The sequence below is a fragment of the Haemaphysalis longicornis genome, unplaced genomic scaffold (assembly GCF_048455015.1).
Source record: "Haemaphysalis longicornis isolate Haplotype H1 unplaced genomic scaffold, Haemaphysalis longicornis Haplotype H1 scaffold_2, whole genome shotgun sequence".
In the NCBI taxonomy this organism is placed as follows: Eukaryota; Metazoa; Arthropoda; class Arachnida; order Ixodida; family Ixodidae; genus Haemaphysalis; species Haemaphysalis longicornis.
This window is the reverse complement of record NW_027526295.1, coordinates 117,682,955-117,707,267: the sequence shown is the minus strand read 5'-3', so window position 1 is coordinate 117,707,267 and position 24,313 is coordinate 117,682,955. Positions and strand designations below refer to the sequence as shown.

Below are 24,313 nucleotides of genomic sequence, written 5' to 3'. Positions count from 1 at the left end.
GTGGCGTAGTGTGATGAGTAAAAAGGGACGACGTAATACCAGAGCCCTTCAATGCCTTTCTGGTCATGAAACTTCGCCGTAACGCTATGGGAGAGCTTCGTACGCTGCCAAGGGAGGCCGCGCCGCGGCGCTGGTGTTGATCGGAGGGCAGCCGGGGGCGTGTTCAGAGCGCGCTCGGCAGGGAACGGACAACGAAGTAAGAAAGATAAAACAGACGCTCGCCGCCTTATCAGCAGTGCGTTTTCGCTTTACGTGTCTTGGGCCGCTAAAATGGACTCGTCATTTTTGTGAGTGGCGAAAAAATTTGCCGCGAACGGGCATGCTGCTACTGCGTTCCTGCCTGCCGGTTTGGCTACAGAGCAGCGGCGGCCACCCGATGCTCTCCGATCTTCGGTGGCGCCCCTCGCGGTAGCCTTTGTCCCCGTACGAAAATTGGCCGGGAGTTTCATTACCAGAGAAGCATTAAAGGACTCTGATAATACCTTCGTGCCAAAGCTAGTAAGAAGACTTAGGTTACCGAAAAAAATTATTATTTATATTGTATTATGCTAATTTAATAATGTTGTTATATACGTAACTTACATGAGAAATTGCGCACCGGACTTGCGTTATGAAACAAACATAACTATCAGTAAAATTAAAAAAAACGTATATTTTTAATTTGCGTTTCAGCTGATTTCAGCTAAAATTCCAGTTGTCAACTGCTTGCTGTGCAGAGTTGTCGACTGAAGGGTACTATTTTGGCTGGGAGGTAGTACGACGGCCTTAATCTTTTTCTTTATCTCTGAACCCCTTAATCTTTGGCCCCTCTCACCATGCAGAATGTTCTTCTGCCTATCCTACTTTTGCCCTTTATATGACAGAGATCACTTATTTGCATGGATTTGCAGTCGTCCTACCCCTCCTGTCTCTTCTCCGCTTGATTCTCCGACTACAGCTTGCCCCATTTGCGGAAAAACGAGACTTAGTGAATCGAATGCATCACTGAATACAATTTGTTTCCAACTCACGTAGCCACCCTAACCGGGACATCCTTGGAACAACGCTTGTAGCTAGCCTTGAATACGAAAAGTTTTCATATTTATTTACACGGAGTCTTGTTGAAGCCTCCATTACCTCGCAAATTTTTTTCTCAAAACTGCGCACCCTATTATTTGTGTGGGTTTGCTATTCTTCATAGCTGTTGTTGAGATATGTTTTAATGTAAAACAACTGGACTCATATAATCCGGGTGGGCCCTGGTAATAAATAAATAAATAAATAAATAAATAAATAAATAAATAAATAAATAAATAAATAAATAAATAAATAAATAAATAAATAAATAAAAATTAATTAAAAAGTAAATAATTAAATAAAAATATCCTAGTTACTCTCACAGTGAAATCTGCCGAAACAGCCGGGCTGTGGTTCCCCTGTATCGGTTTGAAGGTCGATGCGCGCTCGTCCGAGAACGGAAGCACAACGCCGCGCAAATTGGGCTGTTCGCGCAAAGTAATCGGCAGCTAAACGTCAGCGTTAGAAGTCTTCCTCCTCTCTCCCTCGCTAGATGGAGGACGAAGGGCTCGCCCTGCGAGACCACTGCGCGCCGTATTGGTGGGACGAGGATCCGGATCACTGCCGGTCCCAGATTTAGTGATTGTTGCTGGCGGCGGGTGCGGTAAACTCTGCGTGGCGCACAAGCTTCAGCAAACGGACGGAAAGGCTCGACTAACAGAGGCTAAGCTGTTAAAGCGAATTAATATGAAAGCGGCTTGATTGATTGATTGTAGCGTTTAACGCGCCGACGCAACGCAGGCGATGAGGCGCGCCGTTGTGGAGGGCTCCGGATTAATTTCGACCACCTGGGGATCTTTAACATGCACGGAAATCTCGTACACACGGGCGTTTTTGCTTTTCGCCCCCATCAGAAAAGCGGCCGCCGCCGGAAATCGAACCCGCGACCTCGTGCTCAGCACCGCAACGCCTTAGCATCTTGCTCCGTGGCCTTAGCCACTGAGCCACCGCGGCGGGTGAAAGCGGCTTCGCCTAACCCACTTCGTAACGTCTGCGGATCTACAGCGCCTCGTCACGTGTTGCTGCAGTAGGCACGTCCTCTAGGGAGACGTAGCTACAGGAATGAGTAGAACTTTTTTGGATAGGATAATTTATTTTGTCCGCCATCCAATTAGCGTTATCTGGTTAGAGTTAATTGGATTTGTCTAGGTGCAAATTTGGTTGCAGTGTTGTTCGTGAGAAGTTTTTTTTTTATGCTCAGGTAAATGTGTACTTAATCTGCAGCGAGTCCCTCGTTTATTATTCTGTGCCGGTCGAGACACGTGACAGCCCGTTTTCCTGTTTTGTGACGGTTTGATAAAATCCGAAAGGTACTCACCGACTTAACTGTGAGGGCGGCATCCCCAAATTTCTGGAAACACTTGAATGCATATTGAGCCATGGCTGCAGTGTTCTGCATTTTAAGAAAAAAAAAACAAGGATTCAGTCTTGTTCTACAAAAAGCATGTTTTACCAAATAATTGCGTTCTTTTTAAAAGAAAAAAATGATCTTTTAGGACAATAGAATAGTTAGCGCTTTTTAAATTATTTGCCGCCATAAAACCAATACAACCAGTCCATTATCACAAGGTGTTATATGCCCAATATCACAAGGGTTTATACTTCAACAAAGGAAATACGAATTGTGCAGCTTCGTTGGCCGCACATATACGAGTCGCGTCATTTCAAGCCTCTATATCTATCTCAAAATTTGGAGGAGACAATTGGGTGGAAGGTAAAGAAATTGCAAAAGCCAAACTGTCATAACAATGGAGCTTTTAATTCCAACTTCTTCCGCTGCACAGGTCGCCTGTTGATGACTGCGTGACAACGCCCGTTCTATGATAGCCGGCTCTTTGGACAAGTTCGAAAGATATATTTTCCACAAAGTACAGCAAATGAAACGTTGCTGTTTCTCTCCTGCTTACACGTGTGCAGAGATATTTTTCTTTCATTTTGGGCCACACTGTCCGTGCAAGGAGAAACCGTCAATTTGCTCGCAACGAAGCTAGCGACAGCCGCAGGATTTGAGTATATATTGAACTCGCTCGCTTCCCCCCCCCCCTCCCGTGGAATGTTGACGCTAATGGGCATTGAAAAGAAGGTAAAGCATGCTTTTTTTGTTTTTATGTAACATTAACCCTGATACACATGGACGATAGCTTACTTTGTTCAGGTAAACTTGTGCAAACATATTGCCTATTGTGCATGCTCTTCTTTGAGAAGGTCGGATGACGCCACGTCGGAGCATATCATCAACATGCTCACTAATCACGCCACGTTCCGAAGCCGACACCCTATATGTTCGCTGTCGCAACGGCATGTGGGTACCTGTGTCAATGTGATGGGCGACCGTGGATGTTCTGCCCAAAGGAGCTTGCTTGCAGTCAAAGGAAGACTGAAACTTCCTAAGAAGAGCCAGAAGGTCTTTGCGTTGCGGGGGGTCTAAATCGGAAGCGATGGACGTCTGGAAGATGTCGTCAGAGGTGGGCTTATCGGTGGGACCAACCGCGTTCAGCGAATGTAGCTGCTGTGAAGGTGCGTTGTCGGAAACGTCGAGGCTGAAGACGGATTCGACAGGTTCAATATTGCCGACAGTTTCCCCACGAAGCAAGCTGAAGGGGCGGGTCGTCTGGTTGCAAACAAACATCGCTGTGCGGCCAGATAGGAGTGTCAGCATAGCAAACGGAAGCGGCAAACCCTTGCGAGCAACGAAAACGTTTGATGGCGTAAATAAAACAGGTCCATCCGCCAGAGTACTGCCGGAAAGGGCAACAAGAACGGAGCTTTGCGGCGGGATATCCACGTCTTCGTCTACGGCCAGCTTTTCTCCGTTAGTAGAGGAATCGTTCGGGGTCGGAGCGTCATTTTGCGAACAGAATTCGACTTCGGCGCGGGCGCAGTCAATTACGGCGTTCTGGTTCGACAAAAAATCCCACCCAAGAATAACGTCGTGTGAGCACATGGGCAAGACGGTGAACTCAATCGTGTAGAGAATATTTTGAATGGCGACCCGAGCAGTACACGCAGCCAAAGGTGCAACATGTTCTGAGCTTGCAGTTTGGAGAGAAAGTACCAGAAGTGGCGTCGTAACTTTCTTCAGCGACCGACACAGTTTAGCACTTATGACCGACACGGCTGCTCCGGTATCAACAAGCGCCAGCGCAGGTACTCCATCTATTAACACGTCAATTACATTTTGCGGAGGTAGGTGAGGGCTTATTCGGTATTTCGACGGGTACGCAGGTCGTGCCTCAGGAACTGCGCGAATCAGTTTCCCTCTGGAGTGGGGGCGGAGTGGCGGCGCATGGGGGATAGGGAGCGGCGACGGGGTGACGGCGATCGGCGGCCTTCGAAGATCTGACGGTTGGCGGAAAACGAGGTTGGAGGCGGTCCTGAGGACACGTTATGATGTGGTGGTCGTGCGGCGTAGGCGGACGTCTGGGGCACACGAGGAGATGAAGCGACACGGCGGCAGTAACGGGCAACGTGACCGGGGCAGCAGCAAGAAAAACATATAGGCCGGTTGTCGGGAGTGCGCCAGGGATTACCGTACGGCACAGCTGGTGTTCGGGTCGGTGGAAACTGAGGAGCGGGCTGCAAAGTGGGAGGTGCCACTGCTGGTATCGCTGGCCCAAACGACCGAAAAGATGGGTGCACTGGCTGCGCGAGACAGTCGGCGTACGTCATTGGCATGACTGTTGGAGCTGCAGCGACTGTAGCTGTGAGCGGCGCCGCGACTGTAGCTGCCACCTGCGGAACGGCCAGGGGTGCGACCGCTGCGGTAGCGACGTTAGCAGGCGGGAGTGCCTCGGCAACCTGTTCGCGGATGGTCGCCTGCAGAGCAGAAGGCAGGCTGGACGAAGCCTGCTCAGTAAACGGCACCAGCGATAGCTGACGTGCTACCTCCTCGCGGACAAATTCTTTGATTTTCGCCTCCAGCTGCAATTGGTTCGAAGAGAACGTGAGGCTCGAGAGAGATTCCGTGGTCGGCAATGAATGGCGAACCAAGGCCCTTTGCCGGCGCAGTTCCTCAAAACTCTGGCACAGGCCAATCACTTCAGTCACGGATCGAGGGTTCTTGGACACAAGCATGTGGAACGTGTCGTCGTCCACTCCTTTCATGATGTGTTTGATTTTGTCATCATCGGACATGGAGGAGTTGACGCGCCGACAAAGATCCACAACGTCTTCAATGTAACTGGTGAAGTTCTCACCCGGTAGTTGCGCCCGTGTAGGCAGGCGTTGTTCAGCGTGCAGTTTCCGTACGGCGGGTCGATCAAAGTCACGAGTTAAGTTGTTCTTGAAGTCAGCCCAGGTCTTCAAGGTCGCTGCGTTGTTGTTATACCACAAGATCGCGGGTTTTTCGAGGGAAAATGGGACGTTGTGCAGCTTGGTAGCGTCGTCCCATTTGTTGTAAGCGCTAACTCGCTCGTAAGAAGACAACCAATCTTCAACGTCATAGTCACCTTTACCGCTGAAAAACGGCGGGTCGCGCTGACGGAGCGCCCCAGCGCAGATGACCGATGGCACCTGTGGAGGCGGTTGGTCGGCAGCGGCCATGGGTGTGACGGGCATTGGTAGCTTCCGGCTGCGGAGTTACAGGCTGTACGACGGTTTACCTCAAACCCCGGCTCCTCCACCAATTGCAAAGGGGTTTATTGGAAGGAAGACAGAGTCCGCTAGACAGGGATCAAGAGACAAAACCGTCCAAGGTGAACCAGCCAGAGCATTCGACTCGAGCCGCGCGATCAGGCACTGGTGATGACAGCCGTTGATCCGTGGTACATGCTCATTCGGGGATTGACCGGTGGGTGAAGAGGGATTGGACGGCGAGAGCCCTTCAAGCAATCTCCATTACAATTCGTTTATTTATTTACAAATACGCTTTTCCGTGGCCGGGGCATTGCAGGAGTGGGTACAGAAAATCAAACAAAAAACAAAAGCAAGCACCGAACACAATTTTGTAACACCCAAAGTTCTTCTTGACATCTTCAGTGTTTATTCTACGCGAAGCTCGTCAAGTTCGCTCCACAGTTAGCCGTGCGCGGAAAAACAAAATTTTGAAGTAGTCGAGGAGAGATCTGGAGGGTACCATGTTCATAGGATCTGTGCTACGCGTTTTGCGCACAGATAGTATTCCGCGTTATGCGCTAAGTAGTTAGTTAACTGGCATTGTGTTGTAGAGGTTTCTAATCTACGCCATAAGTAGTCAATTTGCGGTACAGCGTGGCAACTTATCTGATATACATGTCCGCCGTGTTTAGGGTCGGGTGACAATGTGAGGTTAAGATATTTCAATTTGCTAACATGAACTAGGAAGCACCCATTGTAAGTAAAAGGGAAACTGGGAGGCTGGTTTTAGTTCGAGAAAGTCATAGCTACAATGTTGTGGTAACTTATGGGCACATACCACGTGTCAATTCAATGTCAAATTACCGATAATTCATTGTTAGGCATTCACTTGTCTTGGGAAGTGGTAATGTGGTTGTGCAACATACAATCATCTGCATACAAACCTATGTTTACAATTGTTCCACAGATGACTTCAAAACATCATTATAATAATAATAAATACGGGATGCATGAGCACTGAGTCTTGCTGTACACTTAAGGTTTTTTAATCACTGAATGACTGCACATGGTTGAATGTAACAAATTTAGGTTGTATTGGGCTATGTGTACGCAATAATGGATGCCATTCGAATTTCCTATTTGAACCCTGCATAACTACACATGATTGAAAATATTGAATTGAGTTTGAATTAAATTTTGGGTCCGTAATCATGCATGTTACTTGTTTTGTATGCCTTTCAGGCAAATGGGACGCCGAAAACTTGATAAGAAAAGCGACCTCTGCTGCGAAAAAATTGGGGTTATTTTTTGCACCTATTTGCTTCCTAAATTTTCCTCACAGCAGACGTTGTTTCAGAGGTCGTTTAAACCTATGTGTACGGGTATAACTCAATGCCACAAAATCACAGTATGCACTTACGTTGGTTCTTTCCTCTGCAAGGCTGTAGCAAAACCGAAAAGATATACACAGAGCAGAAGACTCCTGCAAAGATATATGGTTTATTCCTTAGTGCGCAAGAACCGGTTCGAAGGATGAATTCAATATATATCATCTTAACTTCAGCGTTTAAGCACATCACGTGGCTAAGTAGCCGCGTTTCGTTTTCAAACTCCGACAAAAATGAGGAAAGCTCAACTAGCAGTTCTACTACAACGTGCACTTTTACCATTATTTAAAAAGTTTCAATTCAAGTGTGAAAGTTTACGGCTTCTCACTTTAGACAAAAGCGCGCCAATATTAGGGGATGTGAAAGAAAGAAGAGGTAAATGTGAGCAGACTGCAGAAACGTGGGGATTTCTGTACGACGGTGCATTGGGTAGCCAGGATACAATTCACAGTTGCAAAGATGATCGTGGTTATGAAGAATATTTAAACCAGCGAAAAGCTCGTACCGTGTGCGATCATTCTGAACGCCTTGTAGCCGCTACTTTTACTTCACCGTCATTCTATGAACCCCTTGCTTGCCTAAGGCTACCCACATCGGCGCTGCCTTCTTTTGCCATGCCAAATTGGCGCAAAACGCCAGTTATTCCAGCGGTGCATCCAGCGTCTTCCCATTCCCGCAGTGTTCGCGTCTACCTCCGTTATGCACAAGCGCCGCAACACAAAACTAACATTAAAAAATTTTACTTTTCTACCAGCCGAAGGTAGGTCTGGGGTACACAAGATGTGCCGTAGTAGACAGCTAACCAACAATTTCGGCCACCTGCGGATCTGTTACGTGCCCCCAACTCAAGAAACGAAGGCGTTTTCATAGTTCGCCTCCACATACAAAATAGCCACTTATCGTCTTGTTTCGTTGCAAATGTCGACGAATGACGATAGTCCACTGTCACCCCTGCCAAGTGAATGCCTGCTGCCTCCCTTCTCTTTCTCGCTCACCTCTCATGCTGTTCCTCTCCAATCTCGTTCCTCCAAAGATAAACGCGCTAGAGGTTTGCTGGGGTCAATTTAAATTTACACCGTTACACTGCACCAAGTCTGGTGCCTAGATGGCAGCGCAGCCGTACGGCGGAGACGCGCGATAATCGAGGCACTCCACTACAATATTTATGGAACCCCATTTCTCTTCTCCCCGTGCGTTGCAAACAGAATGTGACACCTATCTAGTGGAACCTTTTGTTGCCGTCGCCGTTTCATTTCTTAAAATGCTGTCACGAGCTATATAGGCGCGCGCGACAGCAGGCGTCGGTTTTCTGAAGTAGATGTAGTATTTCCCTTGTTATCGCAAACACCGAGCAACCACGAAATTTTTAACAAGGAAACACTGCAAACGTTACTAATGTAGTGATTTTTATCTTATATTTGCGTAATGTCTTGTTCTTGTTACAACAATGTTGACAAGTATGGACGTTGCCACCGGACGTAGACGTTTGGAGCTGGCTTTGGGTATATAAGACTATTGCGGAACTTCTGTTTGACTTTGGCCACGTGGTTAAATCTAGTCAGACAGACATACAGACAGACCGAAATTTCCCCGTTTAAGTAGCCCAAGAAAGACTTCCGTCTTCAAAAATGGCCCTCGCGACCAGGACCGAACCCGTGTCGTGGCGCCCAGCAGCACAGAGCTGAAGCCATTGAATTACCTGAGCTCGTACGACGGACTTGTTCGCTGTTTGACAGTTCCTTCAGCTGCCGCACTATATTGATCACATTTCGGAGTTCCATGCTCATTTGCCGCACGTCGAGCTAGTTCGATTTAGGACGGGGCGACTGCAGCGAGTCCCGCAGTTCATTCATGAGGTATATGAAAGTTTAGGCTCCTCATAGAATTATGCGGTGATGTGCCACTCCTGGCGCTTTCAAGATGTCTTCCCGCAGAGTGAGAGCTCCGATGTGAACGCTAGTTGTTTTCATGACGATGGAAAGCACCCGCATCGTCGCTTTTCTTGTTGAGCGCCTCGCATTTTGCTTTGCATGGTGGCGCGATGCCTCCTCTGCCATGTCATGCTAAGGTTCCACGTAGAGCACAAAACTTCCCCACCCTAAGGCACCTAAAATAGCTAAGGTAGCGCCATCTGATGATATCGGCGCCTTTCTCCTTCACCAGCGCTTCTTTCCTTCCTTGTGTTAACTGGGATCTAGAAATCCTATAAATGCCACCAAAATGCGATTGGGGCACTGAAACAAGAGCAAACTGCGAGAAAAACCGTCTGCAGTCTGCATCCCAGTGGACCAGTGAGGGCGTCTAGGCGGAAGAGGTAAACAAAGACGGCGGCACCGTCGCGAAGTTAAAGGGCGCGCCGGGCTGCGGGAGACGACAAAGTAAACATGAGCAGAGCGGCGGAGAAGAAGCGAGCAGTAGCCGCTGCCTTAGTAATTTTAGGGGCTTTACACTACCCCAGAGGATGTTAAGCCACTATTATTAACAAAAACAACCCGCACAAAAGATTTAAAAAAAATGTTTTAGGGCGCAGCCCTTTGTCGCCCGTGAATGGCCAAACCGGGTCGCCGTCGTCGAAACAAGCGAGGGATAGGAAGATTGATTGATCGATTGTAGGGTTTAATGCGCCGACGCAACGCAGGCGATGAGGCGTGCCGTAGTGGAGGGCTCCGGATTAATTTTGACCACCTGGGGATCTTTACATGCGCCGAAATATCAAACACACGGGCGTTTAAAGGATAGGAAGACAAACGAGTGAAATATAAAGCGAAAGATGGGAAGACCGACGAGTGAAACACGGCATAGAAGCATAGTGTCGTGAAATTGGGAGGGGAGGTCGGTTCGCAGTGGCGGCGCGAGCCAGCGCTTTCCGAAAGGGTGCCGTGGGGGAGCAGTATGCCGTGCTCGCACGAAGCGCTCGACGGCACGACGCTTGGTGAAAACGTGGGGTTGTGCGCGTGTCTGTGATGTGCATTCGCTCCCATACATAACGCGAAGAGAAGGAAAGCCAGGGCTGAGTACCTAGGGTGACTATGGGGCAGCAACCAGAATACTTTATACGTGGACCTCACCGGACCTTAAAAGGACGATATGGTAGCAGCAGTTACGACGCGGATGGAAGAGTTGTAAATTCGGCTACCCTAAATACAAAAATAGCCGCCCAGGGGGAAGAAGCAGCCATCACCCTAGCTATCGCTTACAACCCCAGGGCAATAATTTTATTTGACTCGCAAGAGGCCTGCAGAAATTGTATACAGGGCAATGTCTTCAAAATCACCCACCAAATTCTTCGTAAACGCCCACCGGAAAATGTGCTCATCATATGGACGCAGGACACACGGGTCACAAGGGGTCACAAGGGGAATTAGGCCGCAGATGCCACAGCCCGAGGTCTTCTTATCCCGGCCCCCTTGTACCAAGCCCCGTCCTTAGACATGGTGAGCGTTCCCTTCACCGAATATTTGAGCATATTGAGACTCTACAGAAGAACATTTCCACCACCGTACAAAAGCCTCAGTAATGACGAAGAGCACATTCTCAGGAGATTGCAGACAGACACATTACCAGGGTGTCGAACCGGAACCGAACCCGAATTTTTGCCCGGAACCGGAACTGAACCGGACCCGTATTTTTTCCGCCATTTTGGAACTGAACCCGAACCGGAACGAATTGAAGGAACCGTTCCGAACCGGTTCCGGGTCCTGAAAACTGTGATTTCTAGTTTTCCATCCCGGTACCCTACCTTGCATCCGAAGATATTTTTACCATTCGCCAGACGGCACCACGCAATATTTTGCATAGTCTGCAGTTCCCAAGGCCCATAAGGTTCTCATCTTATTATTGCCCTAAATTCAATGTAAAGTCCGTATACACTATTAGTTTGCTTTTGGTATTGCCCGTCTCCCCAAATTATCTTTTTGCATTCACAATAACATAAGTTAGAACGCATATTCCGTGGCAAAATATCATGGGGTATTCTTTATGGTTTCTACCTGCAGTGTGTTTAAAATCGTGTGAATTTTTTATGTTGTTAATTCGAATGCATCCGTGTCAGCTTGCGAAGGCCTTCAGGGACGCCATCAACAATAAATCCGTATCTTCCACTTATTTTAGTTTGAGTGGGCCCTTATATAAAAACAGCACTGAGACACAAACACTCACAGTTCTCTACGTCACCATCACTTTTTCTTGTACAGTGCCGTTGTGTCCTTTGGTTACTGCCCTAGGATAACATGAGAATTGAAAAAAAAAATTGGGGCCTTCTCAATTTCACTTTTAAAGTAAATGCGATAGCATTTCGATGCATGGATTAAGTCGATTAACGCGGATTAGCGGGTAGACTAGGGCGGTTTAGTGAGATGAGTGAATGAACTAATGTGAATCAGTGGGACTGCGGTGTTGATTAATATGGATTAGAGGAATTAGCGGGTCAGTTAAGGTGGATTAGAGGGTTGGACCAAACATGATAGATTTGGGGTCCTTGGCATTTGTAAATTTTGCAGCATTCTCTTTCTCGACCAATCAGGAAATTTAGTTACGCACAAAATAGCCGGAAAGTTGCGTGTCGACCACCTGAATGCTATAAAAGGCCTTTTTTATGCACGTATTACGCTCTTATGTTATTTCTGGCGTACGATTTACATCTCGCACTGAAGTTAAAACCTAATTGCCTAATGCATGCCTTGTATTCACCAAAAGGTTCTCAAAATGTGTATATATATGAGGTAAGACTAGGAAGCAACTAAACTGAAAGAAAAAAAAAAGGAACGATCAACTGGTTTGATGCGAAAGACACCCGATAGCATTCTCCGATACCTTCTCTTTCTTCGTGCTACCGTTCTGCAGCCTTCCACAGGTGTAGCATCTCAAGCCCCGAACACAGCCCCTTCCAAGCTGAGGAAGAGGTGATAGCACATGCGCTTAGCCAAAGGGCCGCCAAAATCTCATAACAGACTCTTATCAGGCGTGGCGCAACTGTGCCAACAGTCTATTGCATGTTACAACACTTCGAATGAACAAGCAGAGACCACCAACGAGACCAGCCAGGATTGTATGGGCACCAGCTCATACTGGCATCGCCGGCAGACAAGATCACCAACCTCGTGGCTGGACATTTGACCCGCTTAGCCAGCGCTGATGAAGCCGAGCCCGAGCGCATGCATCATACCAGGAAATTAATTAGCACTATAGGCTCTCCCGTTGAACGTATTCCTTCCCGCCCAAATCACTAGCGAATAACCAGGAAAGATTATTCTGTGCACTGCGGATTAACACCTTCCACACATCACCAGTCTTCACCTGTTTGACGCGACACAATTCTCTCCATTTCGTCGCTTCTGTGGGGAGCCTGGGAACCTCATACACACAGTAGGCGGCTGCGACAAGTCCACCCTCGATCCCCCTAACCTACACGTTTCCATAAAGATTTGGGAGAAAGCCTTGGCCATCTCCGGCTTGGAAGATCAGTTTCTCTTGATGGAAACGACTGTCGACTCTACCCCTTGAATGAGGACGGCTCTCTGAAACTTTTCCTCGATTTATTTAAAGTTCATTTTCCCTCTCTCTACGAGGGATAATTACTGCTGCTTGTGACTTCACTCAGCTATTATCTTTCGTAGGGCCCAACCGCTCTCACCTGTCGCTGAAGTGCCATTTAGCAAGTTCATATCTCCGGTGGTTCCCTATCCAATGCCGTCCTGTACACGGCGTCCAATGAGTCATTAAAGCCGTTCTTTCTTTCTTTCTAACTGGTACGTTAGCGTATGAAAGATAAGCAGAATGAAATCGCTTTAAACGCCACCAGCCACGCTTGACAGTCAGAGGTTGACGCCGACGCGGGACTGTTTTTTACTTCTAGCAGTGCTAATGATTTCGTGTAAAAGCTAAAGCACCGTTGAAACAAGGTACATGAAAAGCGTAGCAGACCAATCAATTTATTTAAATGCAAAATTATTTGCCTCATTGTGCGAAAACAGGGGTGCATGCGCGCATGCGTGCCTAAACATTTGGTCGAACCAAAAAAGTTGTTGGGCGCTCAGGCTCTCCTGCCCGCCAAAAAGACTGCCCGCTCGCCAGTAAACTACCCGCCTGCCTGGCTGCCTGCCAGGCAGGTGATTCCTGCGAGGATGCGTGATTTCGGGACGAGGGGCGGCCCGCCACGAGACGCCCGGGCGGAGGGGGGAGGCGGCGGAGACGCAAGATACTGTCCATGGCGACACTCCAGGGTAATAAAAAATTTCTGCAGAAATTCAAACAATTATCTACTATTGCGTAGCATTCCTATGCCGCTTGTCCTCAGTGTGAGTTTCTACAGCCAATTTTTTGGTTTTTATAAATCCTGTCCGACCAATTATCTCAATTGACGCTGCTTTAATTACAAATGGAATATTCGCGAAATCTCCATTATTGTGGAAATGCAGGCAGTTATACGGTTTCCCATTTTTCTTAATTGCTTTATATTTTTCTTATTTTATAGTTTTTCAAAATTTCGTTCGACCAATTATTTTCATTTGCGCTATTATAACGATTACATTTCTAACTCGCGAAATCTGCCTTATTGTGGAAATGCGGGGTGTTACACGGTTCGCCAGTTTCCGCAATTATTTTACATTTTCTTATTTTTTACATTTATAAATTTTGTTCGACTAATTATCTTCATTTACCGTACATAACGATTACAGGTGGAAGTTTCCCGAAATCCTCATTATTGTGGAAATGCAGGGTGTCACACGGTTTGCCAGTTTCGGTGATTACTTTTTTTATTTTTTAGTTTTTCAGACATTTTGAGCGACCAGTTATCTCTATTTACGCTATTATAGCGATTGCAGGTGGAACTTCCGCGAAATCTGCATTTTTGTGTAAATGAAGGGTGTTACACGGTCCTTGCTGTGGGCAAAGAATGGTACGTATTAAAACGATTGTGGACGGACGGGTCGTCTGCTTAGTAGGACGGGGCAATAGGCAGTCTGCTGGGAGGCTGCCCATTACCAGAAGATTCTGGCGAAGATGCACCGAGGGGGAGGCGTCGGAGGCAGCCGTGTGCTGCCCACTGGTCAGGAGGCTACCTGTTTGCCTTCCAGAAGACTGGCGAGAACGCATTATTTGGAGACGATGTGCGGCCCGTCACTTGTCGGCGAAGGGAGTGGATCACATGGCTGCACAGCGGCTACGTAGAGCCATGCATTATAGCGCAGCCCTTAAGCACCCGCTCCTGTGGTTTCGCGTAGTCCCTCAGCGTTGGACTGGTTGTACCCGAGAGAACGAAGACGCCACCGAAGATAGAGCTAGCAGGAAAACGGAGGTTGCAAGTATGGCGAAAGTGTAAGGGAGAGGCGTAATTCCGTGACCGTGCGAGACGTGCTTCACAGTGGCGACCCCTTACGAGATAACGACACAGTATGCCACGCGCCGTCGTGCATTAACTGATGACGCGATCACTTCCTGAGGCACAGCATCTATGCGCCATCGCCGAGAAGACTACAGTTCGCGCTGCAGTCAAATTTCCCATTAGCGAGTGTCGTAATCGTCCGTCATTTTCTTCCTCAAGAACACAACTGCGGGGTATAAAACTGCAGTGCTATGATCCAAGAATAAATTAAATTAAATTATAAAAATGAAAGAAACTAAATCAATAAAAATAAACTTGCGGCCATAAAAAGCAGGGCTTTCAAATTCATACAAATACGGAGTCTTATGCGTCCGAGCGAATTTTTCATTTCGCTTCAGTTAATGTTGTAACCGTGGACCTACTATAGAAAACATTTTGCAGTACATTTTACAGTTAAAGGAACTCTTCAACAGTTTAGATCAACGCTCTCACTCTTATCTTCGCATCTGGAAGCACTGAAAAAATTATAGCTATTGCCAGCACAGAGGAGCAGTGCGGGATATGCTCGTCCCAGCAGATACGCCTTCCGTTTCTGCTTCGCTTTTGTGGTTTCATTTCAAAGTCGCAACTTAAGGAAAGCCGGCAAATAGCCGCTACATCGCTGTAATGACGTCATTCCAGCGGTAGAAGAACGCCAAGACTGGGGAAGAGAGAAACATATTTCAAGCAAGTTTGTAAGTTATCTGATGGAGACAGAGCAGTACTTTTTGTCTGAGGGACTTTCCGACTCCCTGATCTAAGTACTGGATGTGTTGGTTGACTACTTTCTGCAAGCATTCAAGATTTCGAACAAAGTTGAAGAAATGGTTGCAGGGTTGCTTATTTTTGGCCAAAACAAAACATTTGCACAAAAAAACCCTACATTATGGCTTCGTTTTTGACAAAGAAACCTGACAAGAAAATGAAAACCAAACACAAAAAAATTAATAGAAAAAAAACACGCCTGCTTTTTTTTTCTCCGAACCCGTTCGAACCCGTTTGAACCGGTTCGAACCGGAACGGAATGGTGCGCCGGAACTGAACCCGAACCGAACCCGAAAGCCTTGAACCCGAACCCGAACCGAACCCGAAATAATTTCGGTTCGACACCCTGCACATTACCCACACTGGCTAGATTACACTGCTGGTACCCCACGTTATATTCACCTTTTTGCCCGCACTGCCGGGAGAGGGCGGACGCGTACCACACAGTGTGGGCATGCCAGTACATACCAACAGTACACCCACTCACAAACACGTCAAGGGAGCAGCTGGAGGCCTCCCTGCGCAGCGATGACCCTGCCTGCCAGCGATGGCTGGTAGAGAGAGCCATAGCGGCGATGGAGGCCAGTGGAATCCCGGAATTGGGACAGCCACCTTATTTTTCCCCTCTTTTTTCTTTTCTTTTGAATAAAAATATTTTCAATCAATCAATCGCTTAACACGCAGTTCGCGGTCCCTTTCTGAGACGCACTTGCCGCCGCTGACGCAGAGGCTTATCATCGCTGCCATCGAGGCAACGCACAAGTTAGTGCTGCCTCAAAGCACTCATGCTGTGCCCAAATATCCCATTATAGAGTATCGTAATCACCAACCAATTTTTGTTTTAAATGTAAGAACTAAAAACAACCCTCTGCAGTGGCTCAGTGGCTGAGGCGTTGTGATGCGAGCACGAGGACGCGGGTTCTGTTTCCGGCCGTTACGTCTGCTTTTGTGATGGAGGCGAAAAGCAAAAACGCCTGTGCGTAAAAGATTTCGGTGCGCGTTAAAGATCCCGAGTGTTCAAAATTAATTCGGAGCCAGTCACTACGGAGCGCCTCGTCACCTGCGTTAGGTGGGCGCGTTACACCCTACAATTGATCAAATAAAAATTTAAAAAAGAAAACGCTGTTACACCCACAAAGGCTCGACAAAAGGTGTCAGCGCCAGTTCCCCGAACTCTACCTCGAGGTCGCAGCAGCCGAGTGGCGGTATTCCTTCAGGAATTTCTCAGTAAAATACTGCGCGAAGTGACATTCTATATCTTATGTGGGGTCGCTGGGGAAGCCTTTGTATGCACTTGTCCTTCTTATACAGCCCCAGTGACAATTCCTGGATGGTGCGTTTTATAGAAACCAATGTACCTTGTCCAGCACTGCCCCTTTGTCTTCAAGAAGTCTCTCTGTATGTATTATGCGCTTCTCAACAGCCAGAAGATTACACATCAAGAAACGGCGATCGCTCTGAGACATTTCCGTGAATAATGAATCGGTAGCCGGAAGCTAAGAACGTTTCTCGTGTCTGTATGCAGACCCGATTGATTGGTAGTAGGGTTTAACACGCCGACGAAACGCAGGCGATGAGGCGGGCCGTAGTGGAGGCCTCCAGATAATTTTGACCCCTGCGGCATCTTTAACGTGCGCCGAAATCTCGAACACACGGGCATTTTTTTGCTTTTCGCCTCTATCAGAAAAGCAGCTGCCGCGGCCGGGAATCAAACCTGCGTCCTCGTGCTCAGCTGTACGCAGACCCGCGTGGCTTCTGATGACTCCTTGTTGTGCAGCAGGTCCGAGCTCAATCCTGTTCGGTCGAACGTGCTTGTCATATTCTTTAACCCCGTTAGGAAGAAAAACGGTGAAAATGAGACATTATTCAGTGATCGCAACAATTCGGTTTCGCCACTTTTTCCAAAATGTTTCCGAAAGCTGTCACGTCTTTTTTTTTCACGCACTGCTTTTACAGTCCTGCAAATGTCCGTACCGGAAAGTGCCGCCAAATGGAAGCAGACGACAAACGAACTGTGCGTACAACTTTCTGAAACGACTGCTGTAGTTTAGTATTGCAGCATTTGTCCTGAAGGCGATGTCAGCCCACTTTCAGTGTGTCGCAGTTACGGTAGCATTGGTACAGCCAGTCCAGCGGTGTTCCCGGATCTGTCTTGCGGCTGCTCCTGTTTGATTTTTGTACATGTCATTTCCGACAATTTTATTTTTGTGACTGGCGTTGCCTCAACTTACGGCACTGTTTCTCGACGATGCCTCGCTAGTTCTTCAGACAGGGTTCTTCAGCCTTTCCAATTTCTGTGATCTCTAACGGCGCAGATTTGAACAATGGTGCAAACTTTCGCACTCTTTCGGCGATTCCTCTCGCCTGATTTTGAATCGCTCTGGTACGGGACCGCCATTTGTGCAGTCTCTGAAATGCAGATTCGGTCTAAGTCAAATTGTGACGTCCCTATCCTTTCTTTCACGTCATTGAAACCTACCCATTTTACGTCCTGTGCTTGGACCGCTACCGCTGAATGGTCGTTGTGTGCGACAGGCGTATTTTGTGTTCTTCGCACTTGTCCATTGTTAGTACATTTGACGCTATTTCGACGCCGTTTTCTGCAGGCGGGCATTTGCGTTGCATCTCATCTTCGGCATTTGGGGATTGCTGTGTATTAGGTGTAACGATGGCGTGTTCCTTAATGCAAACTTTAGATACCATACAAAATGAAGTACTGCTGTTGTCAGTCTTAATCGACTGCTACTGTTGCGGTAGAGACTGGAAGCATTTCTAAGTTCCGCATGTCGGTGTAATCGTAATGTGGTATGGAACCCACCTGCTACGACAGTTACAACAAAAGTACTCAAATATACTTTTAAATCTACAATATCCTGGGTCGAAATTCAGGACTTCATGACGTAGAGAACGCAGCAGGACCAGTTTCCACTTTCTTTCCTCGGTGCGATGAGCCTGAGCGTAAGCTTTCTGAAGCACTCGATCGTTGGTTGACAGCCGGGAAAGTTTCTTACGCTGACGATAGCCGGAGGGTGTGCGTTGTTGGGTATCGGAGTCTCAAAGTGCTCCTAAAACCTCTGCCTGTCTTGTGGCTCACTGTTATTAGCGTCGACTTTCTGCATGGGCAGGACAGCTCACAAAGTTCATGTGCGTGAGAGCGGTCGTCCGCCTGGGCGGTTGGGCGAATAGCATTGGACACGATTCTCGGGTGTTAAGCGGAGACCAGCTCGCCTGTAGCGCCACCATTATTAATTATCACGCCGGCCGCCCTTACAGAATTTACGGTAATGGGGAGCCGACTGAGTGCATGGCGAATGTTTTCTTGGTATCCCTAGGCGTCGAAGATATCCTGACCAATACCGTTGCGTTCACATAGCTCGCCCGTCTTCTTGTGTGGCTGCAAAATGCAATGTCTTTTCCTGACAAGTTCGTCAAACCCCTCTTGCAAGTCATGCGAATACTGTGACGGGTTTTAATAATTCTCAATCTCCGCCTTGACTGTCGCCTCTTATTGGCACCGAAAATAACTCGTTGCTGTCGCGCAGCTAATTCATGGTTGATCGCTATATGCCGGTCTTCTTCCCGGTTTCAAGAAACCAAAATGTTGAGGACAGATGAAATACTACACGCGTGCAATCATTGTTAAAGCCTTGCAGCAATTGTTGTTCCATAAACCCCACGCTACGCTTGCGCTGCCCACGTTGTCTTTCTCTTCCTTGACTTTTTCAAACACGCTGGAAACATGACGTGTGCCTTATGGAGGATTAAAAAGAGATAACAGGAATGATAACAATAAATATACAAGTATTTTAGATCACTGCGATTTGGAAATGAGCTGCTACTAAGGTTTGAATTTATTACTTTACAACAGACTTTACGTGCAGGATGGGTGATGGGGGAAGTATGGGTAAATGTAATTTTTTTGGCGAAAGATACCTAAGACCATCAGTATTGTACATAAGGAGACATGTTTCTGAAAACAGAAATCTATCGATCAGTTTGAAATAACTGCAAGTAAATTAGAATATTCTTGCCACAAAGCTTTTTTTTTGAACAGCTCAAAAGGACATAGGCATAAGTTTCTTGCGCTCAGCTTCAAGCGTTTTCTGGTTCTTTCTGTTTGGTTCCTTACATGAGTGTCTTTTTATAGTTTTTGATATTTATCATGACCCGGTTCACTGCTCTAAGTAGTTTATGCATTGCATTTTGGTGTCATTACAGCAAATCGCAATGTTTCAAACCTGGTTTATATCCTTTCACCACATCCCACTACTGTGTATTTTATAGTCCTGGTCCAACTTCGGCGCGGCAATCTCACAGTCTTTTTGTCACGTTAAGGGAATTGAGGGTTGAAAATATGCTCAGACAGATAGTATATCAGTCCGACAACGTACTTATAGGAACAGTAGACACATATTTTGCGCACATGCTACTCTAGATTTAACCGTTTTATACCAGTCCAGGGCTGGTTGGAAAATTTGTTGCCGTCTAGAATTCTTGCTCGCCATGTAGCCATGCCTACAACAATATCGGCTGAGCGTTGTCACGTATAAGCCATGTAACGAGTATAAACCAGGGAGAGTTTCAAAACAACAGGCAGCAATGATTAATTTTCTGAATAATCAAGTCTGTAAAGAGATTTAAGCGTACAAGGCTTCAATACGTAGCAGGTATGTTATTCGGCTTAAAATCGGCTGAGCGCACACTTGTCCAATAAGTGTTGGTCAACCAACAGCCTTCTTTCATTGATTCCTATCGAGTTAACAATATGTTATTGAAAGGCTACAAACTCATGCTGCTTTGTGGTCATCTTGGCACTGAGATGATTTTGTAAGCCTAAAAAATCATGCATAGCGGTGAAAATTTACAGCAAGGTCTGCAAAAGTATACATTTCAAAAAGAGTAACCTGAGTAGTGTACATGCGCCAGCGTTGAAAATATACAGCAAGGTCTGCCAAAGTATGCGTTTTAAAAAGAGTAGCCTGAGTAGTCTGAATGCGCCCACGAAGGTTAAATATCGAGCTCTTTTCCTAACACAGCACTACAGTTGTGAACAGAGTAGCTTGTGTAATCTTTTCTGACTTGAGTGAAGTCAACGAATACACTATAAAACTCATACCTTAAAGCTGAAAACAGAGTTACGTGTTCATCAAATTACCCTTATAACCCCGGGCTTGATGTTGAGATTAAATATTTCTTGTTTACAAGACAAGAACATGTCTGTTATCATCTTCGTTGCTCGTGCAGTTTCCACTGGGTCTGGAAAGCAAATACAGATTGCAATGTATGCACTCACGCTGCGACTAGTATAACTTCACGGTGGATTAATCCCCGTAACTAATTTTTCTTCCGTTCAAAGTGGGAAGGCTAGTTGACAATTACCTTTTCTACCTCCTGTGCAGCAATACAAAACGCCCGTCTGCTTGTCCTTACTAGGTAAGTAAGTGGAATAAAAAATATTGTTTTTAACAAGTACCTAATAAGGGCAAACCACAATAAAACAGCGGACAAACGTACATTGCGGGAGAATGCAGGGGAGAAGAAAATACAGTAAAAATGCACCGGGCGCGAACTAAACTACGTTAATACGGAGCCTGCGTCCTTGGATTGGCAATTTTACTACTTATCAAAAATAAAGAACGTCCATCGTAAAACCAATCACTCCACGCATGGTAACGGAGTCAGGCATACATGAGGACAACACAAGCGCAGTATCGTAAACTGTTTTATTTTATTTATTTATTTAGAAGATACTGATAGCCTCTTAGTGGAGGATTTTGCAGGAATTGGGGGATACATTCCGAACAATGACATAGGACACTTCAAATAAACTTTCGCAGCACACTTCGCATTTAAAACAGAGCAATGACATAGCACACGCCAGAAAGAAATCCAAAGCACACTTCGCGTTTACAATGTATTTGAAGAAGGGAAACGTAAGGCATGAAAAATAAGAGCGATGTAGCGAAACTGCGACAGTTCACGATTTAAGGTAAACACAATATGTCATTTTTGTGAATCAAAATTCGTCATGGGGGATAAAGATGACAATGTGTGAACGGTATAATGACCATGCACGTGCACACGCGTGCAAAAATGACAGACTCAAAACCGCAATAGATAACTGATACGGGCAATGCTCAGACTTGGTCCAGGGCTTGATACTGCCGACAAAAAACATCAAGGGTTCTGCATGCAACCACGTTATCTGGTAACGCATTCCAATCTCTGATTGCTTGGGGAAAAATGAGTACTTGAATGTGTCTGCGTGGAATCTGTATTTTCCTAAATGTCGGCTGTTTTTTATTGTTCTTTTTGTTTATCGATTTTGTTTATTAATGTATTGTTTCGTTTTTCGTTGTTGCAGACATCAAAAGCATGAATACCCCAGCGCCCATTTGAAACGCCCTACGTGCGTTACAGGTCTCGGCACACTCGATCGCACGTACAGAAAACAATAATAATCTTTTAGTCACACAAATGACAAAAACCATCGAGAACCGCATAACAGATACATCATAAGTTTAGCCTCCCAACACGAATGCCATGTGAGGCACCGTACTCGTGCTTCTTACCCATCTAAGTGTGCGACTCCCCGGACAAGCAAAGCAATAGACGGATGACTGATGCAATCCGAAGCAGCTTTTAAAATGTGGCTGACTTCTACAATTTCTGGTGTTTACTGGTTATTATGCCGTATTAAAATGATTGTGAGTTCAATTACAGGTACACAATCAACAATTAATACACGGCAATGGTAGTGTATCCCCTTTGAACAATTATGTTCATTTAGCCTGGTATTTACTCACCGTATCGGTTAATCAATGTATACTTTTTTACAGGAAAGTATTGTAGGAGGCTAAACTTTTATGTAGGTTAGCTGTAAATGTACACGACGGGTAAGAGTTCGGCAGAGTGGCGCTTTGCTTTTTCGCCCCTATTAGAAAGATGCCATTGGGCAGGGAAAAACTACTCGGCTCCTGTTCGACAACGCAGTGCCGTCGACTCTGAGAGAAAAGAAAGCTGCTTGTAAGGAATAAATAACAGACGCTAATGAAGGTAGTTAGTATGAAGCTGCAAAATTTTACCTTTAATACTAACACAGAATCATGTAAAAATGTTTTGCAAATTGTGCAAACATTCGCCACACACCACGGCTCACATGACTACACTAGCAGCCATCTGCACGAAATCTGGTTGAAGATGGGATAAACGAAGTTTTAGAGTTAACATAGCTTTAGAAATCAACTCTTTAACACAGTTGGCTGTATTCACTGATTTATTTTAAAATAGTTCGGACACCTATATTTCTGTACAAGATCGATCGAAGAAAATTGAAACAGACACCTTCTTGATTCCTCTATTTGCCTTGACCTTACATCTTACCTAGGAAAAACGTTGAAGGCACAGCCCTGCCGGTATCACAGGAACATATAAACAAGAGCACAAGTGGAGCAATCAGGTGGTAACTGGTAGATAGTAATTAATATCAACTCACTCAATGGCTCGTAGCAAAAGTCAAATGGCTTGGTCGAAAAGGGAACGGGCTTTTTTAGCCCAAGAATGACGCTTGCAAAGACAAGCACCAAAACTGGCTTCATTTTCTGCAGCTCGTTGCACTGCGTGCCTGCATCGAGACTCCCTGAGTTCATTAGCGCATGCGACAAATTTATGCAAAACACAGATATTTTATTCCTAGGAGCTTTTTTAAAAAAGAAAAGAAATCACAGCACCGTGAAGAGACTGGAATATTTCCAGACTCCTACAGTTTGCACAAGAACAACATAAATCCAAAATGCCCCAATAGCGAAATGATTCGACTAAGTAGTAAGTACTAAGAGTCAGTTGCGACCGTGCACACCTGCTTTGAAGACAAAAAAAAATGTCATTCTGTGTCACATTATTAAAGAAAAAAGGAAGAGAGAGGTTTTATCATCCCGTCGCAATGCCTTTGATGAGATTTTGAGCGTTTCTCTAAAGCAAGCCGACGGATATTTCCTGCTTTAACTGTCCTACCCATTTTCACAGTTGTGTCCACGGAAGAACGCGCGCAGATGGCTTGAAAAAATATAGAGGAGCGTATACACCCAGGCAAGAAGCAAAATTACCGATCATCGCAGAAAAGTCCTTAATCGTAGTTCTCCAATAATGCAAGGTTGCACTGGCAGCGGCAAACTGCATACTGAGTAATGTTAGCAGACGTTACTGGTTCCTAATGGCATCTCCATTGAGCACTCACGAATGTTTGACTAATCAAAAAGTATGGAACTGAGTCAGGCGTGGTATGGTTCAGTAGTAATGGCGAGTGGAAGATTTAGGTGTGAGCTATGCCTATTCTGCAAAGACAATCCCTTAGAACAGACTAGCCACTGTAATTATCGTCATGACTATTGCCGCGAACCATGCATTGGGTTTGTTTCTTTATGTTTTGTTTTTACTGCCCGTCCGCGCCCGGCTGCGTCATCTGTTTCTCAAGCGAAGGGCGTGTTCTATTCTTTATTTTATGCCGCACGGGTCATCTCATCCTAATACGGGAAGCGTTTCGCCCTAACGTCAATAGCCTAGAATAATCTTCGTTGATCTACAATGTTCTGGATGTAAATCGACGGTTCGAGAAACACTCGCGCTGAAAGATAAAAGCCCGGAGAGCAGACGCCGCGGTATTCGACTCGTCGACACTAGTCTGCGGACGTCACTTTTTTGACTGCTGTTTCGCCGCCTGTGTATTTTTTCAGTTGTCAGGGGAGCACAAGTTCGCTCAAATAAACTTGTTTTCCCTTCAAGACAGCAGCGTAGTCTTTGGATACGTGACAATACTAACTTGGTAAATCTGCGCTGATAAAATCTGGGCGGGTATTTGGAATCCTCCAGCCCGGCTGAAATTTATTTGTGTTTGTTTAATGTTTCGCCGTTGGACATTTTCGGGCGGCCTTTTGGCCAGGCCGACGCAGGGCGCCTGATATTCGCTTGTTGTGGCGCCTAATGCGCTCGCATAAATGTTTTCTGGTCCAGATGGTGGCGGCGGAACCTGCGTTTGAAGCGCGCTGCCAGACACGATAAATTTTGTGGACGGTTACCCTGCTCAAGACGTGCCCATGCTGCAAGTGTTAAAGCTGACAATATAACCTAATTATATCTCTCCCAGTTTCGTTTCTGTGTAAAATAAAATGGGTGTCTCAATTGAATCTCA

General features: G+C 46.2%; 1 protein-coding gene across 1 annotated transcript in view; it reads right to left on the bottom strand.

Annotated features, from left to right (window-relative positions):
* LOC144167328 (uncharacterized) overlaps positions 1 to 23,106 on the bottom strand; it is a 31,451-nt gene extending 8,345 nt beyond the window's left edge. The window contains exons 1-4 of the mRNA XM_077696621.1: positions 22,622 to 23,106; positions 20,282 to 20,382; positions 7,031 to 7,093; positions 2,375 to 2,449 (exon numbers count right to left, since the gene is read on the bottom strand). Of these exons, the coding sequence (XP_077552747.1) occupies positions 2,375 to 2,449; positions 7,031 to 7,093; positions 20,282 to 20,382; positions 22,622 to 22,775 (393 nt within the window). The 5' untranslated portion in view covers positions 22,776 to 23,106. The remainder of the gene's footprint in view (positions 1 to 2,374; positions 2,450 to 7,030; positions 7,094 to 20,281; positions 20,383 to 22,621) is intronic.
* Positions 23,107 to 24,313: the final 1,207 nt, after the last annotated feature.